This window comes from Pyrus communis, chromosome 6 (assembly GCF_963583255.1).
Source record: "Pyrus communis chromosome 6, drPyrComm1.1, whole genome shotgun sequence".
Taxonomy (NCBI): Eukaryota; Viridiplantae; Streptophyta; class Magnoliopsida; order Rosales; family Rosaceae; genus Pyrus; species Pyrus communis.
The window spans coordinates 25,298,515-25,310,350 of record NC_084808.1 but is presented as its reverse complement, the minus strand read 5'-3'; the positions used below and the strand labels follow the sequence as shown (position 1 = coordinate 25,310,350).

Sequence of the window (11,836 nt, the reverse complement as noted above, 5' to 3'; positions counted from 1 at the left end):
GGTAGAAGGACCATCTCAGTGACTTTGGTTAAACCTTTTCTACCATAATTACATAGAAGCTTACAATTTTATGAGCCAATAACATGAAGCCACATGGAGACCGTCAGTTGGCCATGTGGGTGTGTTCGCTCTTTTGCAAGTATTGTTAGGCTATATTCTCATTGCAAGTGGTGGATTATCGTCAGGTGGATATGACATTCGTCTTAATTAAACCCTCTATGTCCCGCTTTCAGACACTCTCCTTGTCGTTAGTATAGCTTAGATTAGTGATATCGGTTGTTGTGAACAAGAATACTTGTTTTGTCAAAAGAAAAAAAAAAAAAAAAAAAAGATTATATTGGGCTGGATCTAGTGGCTTAGATAGACTTAGACTGTACTAGTAAAACTTTGGAAGTGGACTTGGCTGGGCTGTAGCCTAAACTTAGTCCAGCCCATTGATTAGATTCAAAGAATGAAGAATAAAAAATCACCTTTATTTTTCGCCATTCTTTTTCTTTCCAGTCAAAATTTAAAGGACAAAAATCCTAATGAACATTTGATTTAACATCACCAGTAACCCTTGCAAGAGCACTCACCATCTTTAAAGTGGTGAAACCTATTCCTATCTCTTACAACAATCTCTCTGTTAAAAAGCTTAGATATCATTTTGGTTACGTCATGGCAATCCCAACAGACCCTGAGGTTCTTCACAATCCGAATTGGCACGCCTTCTTTTAAACTGATCAAACCGAAAGCAATCGCTACCTTCTCGCTATGTTTACACAATGCATCCTCTTTCTCTTCTTCTTCTATGTCGAACAGCACAGGATTTGTATTAGCCACATAACCGGCCAACTTCAGCCGCCGGGAGATTTCTCCCAGCATTGTCTCAATTTCATTGTACCGAGGATGGGACTTGTCTCCCACAAGGAACTCATGAACTTCTCCATCGACCTCTAGGACACTACAACCGGGAAGCTTCCTCACACCTTTTGCCTTCATAGTCTGACGCACATTACTAACTCCGTCCCAAAACTTGGAATCGGCATAAATATTGGACAAAAGCACGTAAGCGCCATGGTTCTTGGCCTCCAGTTCTACTATCTTCCTCAAGGCTAGCTCACCTATTTCCATATTCCTGTACATTCTACTAGCGTTCAGCAAAGCCCCCCAAGCACCCGCGTGAGGCTTCATTGGCATGTCGTTTATGAAGCTCAGGGCTTCATCTAAACGCCCGGCACGACCATATAAATCAACCATGCACCCGTAGTGCTCTAGCTGAGGCTCAATCCCGTACAATTTTCTCATTGAGTCGAAATGCTGACGACCCTTCTCAACTAGTCCAACCACAGTGCAACCCCTCAGAACCGAAACAAACGTAACTTCATTCGGATGAACCCCTTCGTTGTTCATAATGGAGAAAAGCTCAAGACACTTCTCACCAAAGCCATTCATAGCTAGTCCTCCCAATGCACTACTCCATGTATACATATTCTTTTCTTTCACCCCCCAAAACACTTCCATGGCCTTGTTCATGTTCCCGCATTTCGCATACATGTCGATGAGTGCAGTCCCCAGCGTCACCGTCATCCGCACCTTGTTCTTCTCTATATAGGCATGAGCCCATCTCCCTTGATCCAATGCCCCCAAGTGGGAGCAAGCCGATAAAACCGAAACCATAGACACCTCATTGACCCTCACACCCTCCATTTGCATCAAATGAAACAGATTCAAGGCTTCCCTAGACTTCCCACATTGCGCATACCCTGCAATCATCGCATTCCAAGCAACGGGATCCCTGTGAGGCATTTCATCAAACAGGTCCCGTGCAAAACCAACGTCACCGCATCTCGCACAGGCACTCACCATAGCAGTCTGGCAAACCAAATCCGGCTCAACAATTTCTCTAAACACTCTGCGACACGGATCTAAAGAACCCAATTCAGCATACATGAAAATTAACCCGCTTTGGACATGTGGGTCGTTCTCAAACCCGTGCTTTATCAATCCGCCATGGACTGTAGGACCGGTCTCACGTGCCAAAAGCTGCGCGCAAGTGCGAACCAAGAAGTTGAAGGTGTAATTATCGGGTGAAAGATTGTCACTTGATCGAAGAATTCTGCTGTAAAAGTTAAAACTTTTGGATGGCGTGGAGCTTTTGGAGTAGGCTCTGATCATGGAGTTGAAGGCGAAGAGTGTTGGGTTCTGGCATTGGTCGAGGACTTGATTGGAATAATCCAAATTGGTGGGGTTTCTGAGGGCAATGGCGGCGACAAAGTGGCCGGAAAGGTGACGGTCATTAAGAAGGCCGTTAACGAGCAGTTGGGAGTGGATTTGCTTGAGCTCTTTAAGGGTGCTGTATGTGTCCACTAGGGCAATTGTTGGGTGTTTTGCAATGCATCTTAGGGAGCTCATGACTGGCAAATAATCATAGTGATGTGCTTTTGTTTCGGGTGGCTATATGATGCATTTGTGTGTCAAACATCTAACAAAAATAATGAAAATCAAAACACCCTTTTGTTCTCCTTCAATGTCATTTTTTTTGGAATCCGAATCCTCATTAGATCCTCTCTATGAGGATCCTAAAAATTCATGAATCGTATTCGTTCATTGTATATCGTACAGTCATAAATTATTTTACATTTTTTATTTAAAATTAAACACAAATAGTACCTGACAAAAACTGATCATACGATGTACGATAAACATACACGATTTATAGATCCCCAAGATTCTTACAAAAAGGATCCATAGGGGATCCTGTTGGATTTTTTTTGTTCAAGTAACATTGGGAAATTGATTAAACGAGCATTTTCTAAATTTCGATTCAAATTATTAGTCTATCACTATTTCATCGATATTTAATTGATATGTTGTCAATAATTAATTTTGAGTAGTTATGATATTTGCTTTCTTGTCGGTTTTGTACATTTTCATAAACATAGAAAAGGTAAATTGCATCTACTAACCTAAAAACACTTAAATAGCACAATATGATACGATCATGTTTATCTCACTCCTCATTTGTTAAGTCAAATAAGAATGGAAAGTGAGTTGAGGGTAGTTTATATTAAGTGAAAGACTATCAGTGATTTGTGTAATTTAAAGAGTATTCAGTAAGGTTGCCACCTCAGAACAACGTTTAAAGGATATGATTTTTGTGTGTGAGGGCTAGCGGGCGGATGAGTTGCGTTACTAAAGTTTCTTCTCTCTTTGCTAGGTAAATTCTCCTATAATCCTATTAACCATGCTTGGAACCAGTTGGCAGGGAAAGAAGATATTACCTTTTATATGCAATGCAGCACCGGATACATGAAGTTCTACATCCTATACGATGAGACTTTTTGTTGAAGATGACATCTGAGTGCTATAAAAGTATTGTCTGTTGGGAAAACTTTGCATCTCCAGTTTGTAAAGAATCAAGACGAGCTAGGGTTAGCTAGCAGAGATGCTTGTACTCGTAGCTAGCTAGCATCCAACAAAATAAAGTTAAAGTAGCTACGGCATGCAGTAGTACAGTTTCCATATTCCTCATGGCTCATGCATGTACTCGTAGCTAGGGCACGAGTGTTTCCTTCAGATTATCCCAACAGAACAATGTACAACCGAAACCTCACGAGTTAAAGTAGCTATCTATATAGCAATGTGCTTGATGTTTGGAATCTTTGGATGCATTCTGCTCAGTCCTCAATAACATACTGGATTTACTACTGTGCTGTTCTATATATCTTCATTGCCAATGATATTTTCTGCTAGCAATTAATTGTCGTATATGAAATTTGAATTTTGAACTCACGGTTAATTGGAAACTAGATGCACAAGACCAGACGGTCACGTGCCATTGTCGATACCTTAAAGGAAAACAGAAAAGAAAGCAGTACAAAATAAGAACATCATTCTAACCAAATCCAGTTGATTAATCACCAGGCTTGCTTGATATGTAAGTTGTGTTCTTCTAATAATCATTGTGTACAACAATTAGAGGACTAGATTAAAATATTTTAGATCATATCTGACGGTCTAAAAATACCTACAGTTCACTGCAAAAGGAAATCATCATAACTCAAGTTGCTCTCTTAATTGTGTCATAAGACTCCTAACCATTCCTGATGGGATAACATGATAAGGTACTCCAATAGTCCAATGATCTGATCAGGGAAGCCGACTATATGCATAATCTACGAATGCATGATATGCATGCTACACTCGATATGTCGACTAGATCTATGCAACGTTATGTTCCTCCAAACTATCTTATATTCAAAAAAAATTTACTGTTAAAATATAATGATTATATGATTAACAAAAGAAATTAACGATTGATAGCCTCGCCCTAGTATAAAATATCCCAGAGTAGACTAGGAAATCTACGCAAAAGCCTTTGACATTGTGGGAGTTGACTGTTGAGTAGGAACCAAAATTCAAACCGTATGGCAAGTCCATGCGTTCACTGGCAGGCTAGCTAGCAAGTAGCAGCCTTGACTTCGGACATGACACTCAATTGCTCGGATCGCAGCAGTTAGCTTATCAAGAAGAACACCTTTGTTGAATAATACTCCGCGTTCACCGCCAACTTGCTTTGCTGCAACCGTCTCAACTCTCTAGTCGTGAGCACAATATAATAAACTATTAATAATATAGTTGAAGATTTTGTTATACTCGCAGCCAGTACATAATAACTTCAATTCTTACGTCAATTAAAGAAAATAAAATGTTAAACTTTTGGCTTGTTTAGAACTACTTATGAGTTCTTAGAACTTGTGATACTATAATCGTAGTAAGGTAATAGGGTTATAATAAGGGTATGAAAATGGCGTCGTTTATCTGTTAATTCGGTTCGGTTTGATTCTCAAACTATTGAAATCAAAACTGAACCAACTAATTTTAGTTCAGTTTGATTTTTCAAATTCAATTTGATTTTTTTCAGCTTTGATTTGATATTCCGCTTGGTTGTTTTTGGTTTTTGGTTTTTCGAATTCACCCCCAATGCTTATGGGGTATTGAATTTGATTTAAGTCGACCGAAACTCCACAAAATAGTTGACTGCAAAAGAAAGAAAGAAAAAAAGTCGTTAGCATGTATAAAAAAAAAAAAAGGTGTGTTATCCACACATCATTTTTTACTTCTCACACACTTTTTGTTAATTTTTATCATTTTATCTTCTTCAATTTATCTAATCTGATAATCGAAAATAAAAAAAATATGTAAGAAATAAAAAATGAAGTATGGATATTACACCTCAAAAAAAAATATAGGAAAATTTTGAAATAGATCCAATTTTATATATTACCTTTTGAAATAAGTCTAATTTTTAGTTACTTGAATTCATTTCAAAAAAAACCCCAAAAATATATAAAATGAGATAGGAAGTATGAAAACAATAAGGGTAAAATAAAAAAAAGCAAGAGCCGATATTGTGGACACTGCGGCGGCTGGGGAGTTTGCGCCAGTGGAGCCACGGAGGGTTGGAAGGAAAACTGAGAGCGTGGTAGGTCAGTTGTCAGTACCCTGAGAAATTAAAATTAAAGCATCGTAGGGCCCATTAGGCCACAGGCCTCAATGACCCCTTCTTGTCATCTATGTAAGACTATAGTCAGATCCATTTACCAAAATACCCTTTTAGTAGGTGGCATTAATTGAAGGTTTTTATGTTTTTTTTGTTTTTTTTGGTCGAAGATAAATTTCATTATTAACCGAACAAATGTGCATAAAAGATTCAATTACAAGATAAGCACTACACAAAAAACAAAACAAAGCCCAAAATAGAAAGAAAACAAATCAAAAAAAAAAAAACAAAACATAAACCCTAGTAGCTTGCAACCCCTGTCCTCGTCGTAGCAGCACAGATACACCAACATGAAAAGCCTAAGATCCAACCAAACGACATCCTAGAAGTGAAGGAAATGAAAGAAAATAAGGCTCCATTGTTCTCCACCAAGCACCACCACAAAGATTGCAACCACAAATCAAGGGAAGACCATGAAAATTCACATCCCACAAGCAACATTGCCTAAAGGCAAACAAGGGGAAGGTGATGGTGTGAACTCCCGAGTCAGAACTCAACACACCTTCTAATAAACCTACAACTTGTCGCGGTAAAGAGAAGTGGTTGCAGATCAAGACTGATGTTGGATCGAGAAAGGACAAAGCTAAGTGGGAAGGGTATGAATTAGACTAATGAGAAATATGGAGGTGAACAGACAACAAGGAATGGAGGGAACCGGAGGACAGACTTTGGGGATAAGGATGGTGAGATCGAAGGCAATAGGAGTGTAGAACAGGAGATCATGAGGGAGTAGAGGAAAACGCAAGCTGAAGCAAAAAGGAAGAGAATGAGCAAGAAGCTACCCCAACCCTAGCCACGTCTAGGATCGATGACTGTAGAAAAGTTACCAGATTTGAGATCACTCACACAACAATGAGAAAAAACTCTCAGTGAGAGAGAATGATTCACGAAACGGGAGAGAATTAACATAATTGAAGGTTTGGCAGGTAATTAACATTGCTGATCATATAGACGTATTGTTCCAATCTAATTTTCTATAATTGAAATTCATCAATTCTCCGTTCCGGATTCTTGCATGTCACTGAAGTATATCTTCAAGTTTACGACATTTATTACGTGTTTATCCAATGAACGATTATATAAGTTACACTCACAAGGAAATATATCTAACTAACACCTAATTCCGTCCTCTCACAATGCTTTGAAAATGAGATGGAGACACTGATCCGTTGTTGAGTAATATCAAACATCACATCACTCGAATACAATAAAATTACCTGAGCATTGAGCAGCAGAATATAAGTAACTTTGGCCATTTTTTCAAATAAACAGATAAAATACTTTGGACCCAGACTTTTTACGTTAACAAAACAAGTGGTAAATCTCAAATTTCGTCACAAATTTAACCACTAATTTTTTTTTATATGAACATTGAAGATTATCCAATTATTTGTTAGTTTAAAACAAGATTCATATTATTTTACTCTATTTTCTAAAAATGCAAGCAACAAATTGGAATAGAGAAACCAGAAGGGGGGCATTCGGTAATTCCATCTACCTGTCTACTCTCCCCCAAGAAAAGAAAGCCTCCCGTCTCTTCACCAAAGCTCCTTTTATAACCCCACCAACAAGCTCTTTCCCCAATAGAAGAATCTCCTCTCTCTCTCTCTCTCTCTCTCTCTCTCTCTCTCCCCCCTCCAAAGTTTTAAAATTTCTGGCTTTCACAAGTTCCCAACCATAGAAAAAGCAGAAACTTGCAGCAGCAGAACAAAAACAACTCTTTCTTCTTCTGCAAAACAACCCCATGATTTTACCATTTTTCTCTCTCACCCCAAGCTCTTTACTCTCACAAGAGTGATGGGTGTAAGCTCCACTTTCTCTCACACTTTCCACATTGCAGTAATCCTCACATTAAACCCACCACTCTTAAGCCCCTGATAATTCGATTAATTACACACACAGCATAGGAATTTTGTAAACTGATTGCATTAATATATGACGAGTGGGAAACTCTACGGTTCTTCTTCTTCTGCGGACATGAAAGTAACTTTTCGAAACGAAAAGCGTCCTCGCTCTTCTGACGTTCTCGAGTCTCTCTGGATTCCCAATCCTTCCTCTTCTTTTTATGGTAAATTTTTTATCTGCTTTGCATTTTATTTTCTGCTATTTTATTTGTTGGGATTGTAGCCTTTCTGATATCGTTTTTCTTTTCTGAGAAATTGACTCGTGGGGTTTTCTTGGTTGACTTGATGGATTAATGTTAAAGCTTGAAACTTCCACACTTAGCATCTGAATCAATGCACTAATTTGTTAAAAATCGAGTTTTTGTAGCTGAATTCTCCTAGTATTCACCAAAGTTAAGCACTTTTTCTATTAAATGTTGCCAGTACTTGCTTAATTAACATGTAAAAGATTGGAAGTTTGGAGCTTTTTGGATTTTTAGATAGAAAGCTTGAAGCTTTTTGCATGTTTAGATGGAAAGTTTGAAGCTTTTTGCAAGTGAAGTTTGAAGGATCAAAGTTTTTTGCTGACATGTTGAATAGTTTCTCTAGTTGCTAGTTTCAGTCCGTCAACAAAATTGGAGGACTTCCATAATTTGGTTGCACCTTTTTACTATGCAGGCTCAAATTCAATGGTTAATTTTGAAAATGTAAGTGGAGGGGATTCATTGGATAGGCCATTCTTCCAACCTAAAGAAGAAAATGAGGATGAGGATTATGACGGTAGCTACCTTCATCAGCCCGGAAAGAAAAGGCGGCTCACGGCGAATCAAGTTCAGTTTCTGGAGAAGAATTTTGAGTCAGAAAACAAGCTTGAACCGGAGAGGAAGGTGCAACTTGCTAAAGAACTTGGCTTGCAGCCTCGCCAGGTAGCAATCTGGTTTCAAAACCGGCGGGTGCGGTATAAGAACAAGCAGTTGGAAAAGGACTATGATTCATTGAAAGCTAGCTATGATAAGCTCAAGGTTGATGCTGATAATCTCCTCAAGGAGAATGAAAGTTTGAAGAATGAGGTATAACAAATTCCTCAATTCAATATGTATTGCCTTTTAATCACTCACATTCGGCTGATAAGCTCGGTTCTGAAGCGCACATTCAGCTGTTAAATTCAGCTATGTCTGTCGTACTTTGGTGTACTCTAGAGTTTAATTTTGAGTAACTAGTAATTGTGTGGTTTTGTTATGTGTTAACAGATTGATTCGATCAAGGATATTTTGCTTTCGAGAGAGAAAGGAAACCCAGGAAAGGGAGATTCGGATTCACAGGTTGCGATCAATACATCGGATTTGGAGCCTCGGAATGCAATTCTGAATGCAGGTTCAGAAAATGTGACCAAAGTGGCAATGGTGGTGTGCAAGCAAGAGGATGCAAGTTCTGCAAAAAGCGATGTCTTTGACTCGGACAGCCCGCACTGCACTGAAAATCATTCGTCGTTGTTAGAGCCGGCGGATTCCTCCCATGTGTTTGAACCAGCTGATCAATCAGATTTCTCGCAGGATGAAGATGATGATCTGGGAAAGACCCTTCTGCCCCCACCACCACCACAGTTGTTAAAGCTTGAAGATTGCTGCTATGATTATATACCCCCTCCAAGCTCTAGTAATTTTGGGTACATCCCTTTGGACGATCAGGATCACCAACCCTATTGTTTCTGGCCTTATTGAGAGAGAGAGAGAGAGATCACGTTTCACAGCAGACTGCCGCTTCATTTCTTTGCACTATCTAATTAGTTGCCAGTTGTAATTATAGTTAAAACAATAAATGAATCCAATCATTATGCCACTAATTATGTTTATGCTTACGGGTTTACGATACAACATGGTTTTTCATTCAAAGCTGCGAGATCTCAAGTTTGAATCTTCCTGTCCCTAACTAGAAAACAATATCGACATGAAAAGATAAGAACATAAGGAATTTTAGTGCAAGTAAAAGGAAGGGAAACATCGTATCTTAATGCATATTTTGGAACTAGATCATGCTGCTGCATTCGATTACCTGTGTTTTAAATTGATTCTTCTGCATTAAGATAGGCAGCCCCAACGAAAATACAGTAAAAAAATAAAGAGAAAAGCTGAAACGGCGGTTCTTAAAAGTGGGGCTCTTCACGAATTGTTTATCATGTCACTTTTTATGATAATATTATAAAATATTATGTAAAAAACATGTGATAAGATAGAGTTCATGAAAATTTTATTTTAAAAGAGTTTTCTATAACAGAGAATTATTTACACATACTTTTAAAGGAAAAATAACGAAAAGTAAAAAAAAATTTAGTTTTAATGAAAAATGACAAATAAATGCGTAGTGAATAATATCAGGACAAAAGAAAAAAATGTGATTTTTCGTTAAAAATAAACAATACCGAAAGTATTCCGATAAAACTCATTTCTTTTAATCATTGGATTTCTAGGAAAGATTACATTAAAATTCGAATTATTACCATGTTGTTCAACATAGCACACGGAGATTAAATAAAGATCACCAATATTTTAATTTTTGTTGTAAATTAATGTGTTGAATGCTACGTCCTTGTGAAGTAACGGCCAAGACAAGTATTATTTTATACTTGAAAAAGATGGCGGAAATTTACAGAAATAGAAGGCTTTCAAAAAGTCAAATTTTCTGGTATAGTTCGTCTTCGGTGACAATTACTTGTGTGGGATTGGAAAGGACTTTTTGGACAACCCAGATCCCGATAGCTTATTGGGGATGTTGACACCTTGTTTACGTTATTCAAAGAGAGATAATGTTAGGAACACTATTTTTTTTTGAACTGAATTGACAAATAAAATAATGTGATTCTTGATGATTAGATTATTATTTAAGTATTGGTTAATGTGTTTATTTTATATTAGTGACATATCATTTAGTTGGCAAATTTAATTCAAAATTTTGATTTCTATAGCATTACTCTTAAAGTGTAAGTATTTTACAGGTTCAGACTAATTATGCAACTTAACTTCAATTTTATAGCTGAGGGAGTATGACGTTTGATTGTGGCATGTGGGAGGATGAGTGTGTTGAGAATACCAATTTTATCTCGAAAAAAAAGAAAAAAAAAAAGATATTATGTGTTTATAAGCAATTGAGTTATTAACTATATTACTAATTGATTTTATGATGAAACATCAACTTCGTCATGATATCAGAGTAGATTGTCTTAGGTGTGGAGCCCAACGGCCAGTGATTTGTGTTGTTCACGTGCTAAACTTGAAAATTCGTCATACATAAAAGGACATATTAAGAATTAGTCTCATATCGAGAAAAGAAAAAACCTTCTACATGCTGTGTCATTTGATTGTTAAATTGCCTTTTGTCTTCATGGCCTCCACTGAAAATTAATTCTACTATTCTGTGTGTGGAATACCTCATCATTTTTGGGGCAAAAACAAAACCGTCAATTTCATAACTAATATTTTTGTATAAAAATATGTAAAATATTTCAACAGTTGTGTATACATTTTTCTAATATTGCGACTGTATTATATACATATTTCTAATCCATACGTTTGCATTTGTCCGCAAGATTGCGTCCGTTGCAGAAAAATCTTGCTGATGCAATCGTGGGACGTTGCACAAGAAATCGAGTCCTTGACACTGTAAAACAAACCCTAATGAGGGAATATAATACATAAGGATATGATCCTCTGATTTATTTAATTAATTTTATGGAATATAGATTGCATCATGCATGGTCCATGCCCAGATATTAAAATGGAGGAGGTTGCTGAGAGAGAGGGGTTGAGTCTTGTTGGTTCACGTGAAAAAAACAGAGATAAAAAAGCAGCAGCAGCAGCTTTGGTTTGATGTGAAAATTTTGAACTTGTTGGGTGAAAGAGAAAATACCAGTGACTTTGATATGACACCAATGAAGAAGAACTTAACTTTTGACTGAAAATATGGTGCTTAATCGAGGATTTTTTTTAGTATGCGTCGTATATATTGCTTTATGTGATGTGTGTTCGAGGGTTCGATTTGGGTGCGTTGATTGTTTGATTTTTGCAAGCTTGTGAGTTGTTACTTGTAAAATTTGTGTGGGTTTTGTTTGAATAGGTGATTTGGCTGTTTGAATTGAGAAGAGATTATTTTCGGATCTCTTTCACCAAGACCACCGGATCAAGTGATCCGCGTATTTGAAATTTCATCCACCGGTAAAAAATTATTATAACTTTTATGGGGTCAAAAAAGGTGGGCCGTTAGATGAAATTTCAAAAGCCTAGATCACTTGATCTGGTGACATTAGTCTAAGAGATTCGGAGATGATCTCTTCTCGTTTGAATTGAGGGATTTGGATGTTTTCTGCAAATTGATAATTAAAGAAAAGTAAGAGGATTATCTCTCTCCTCCTATT

The 11,836-nt window shown here is 37.3% G+C and overlaps 2 protein-coding genes across 2 annotated transcripts; one reads left to right on the top strand and one right to left on the bottom strand.

Moving 5' to 3' along the window:
- Nucleotides 1-475: 475 nt before the first annotated feature.
- LOC137738302 (putative pentatricopeptide repeat-containing protein At5g40405) lies at nt 476-2,441 on the bottom strand. The gene has a single exon (XM_068477941.1). The coding sequence runs from the start codon at nt 2,392-2,394 to the stop codon at nt 547-549; it is 1,848 nt and encodes a 615-aa protein (XP_068334042.1). The 5' UTR covers nt 2,395-2,441; the 3' UTR covers nt 476-546.
- A 4,716-nt stretch (nt 2,442-7,157) lies between these two features.
- LOC137737864 (homeobox-leucine zipper protein HAT5-like) lies at nt 7,158-9,267 on the top strand. Its single transcript, XM_068477433.1, has 3 exons — nt 7,158-7,613; nt 8,107-8,498; nt 8,679-9,267. Exons 1-3 carry the CDS (start codon nt 7,481-7,483, stop codon nt 9,147-9,149), a joined length of 996 nt encoding a protein of 331 aa, XP_068333534.1. The 5' UTR covers nt 7,158-7,480; the 3' UTR covers nt 9,150-9,267.
- The last annotated feature ends 2,569 nt before the right edge of the window (nt 9,268-11,836 follow it).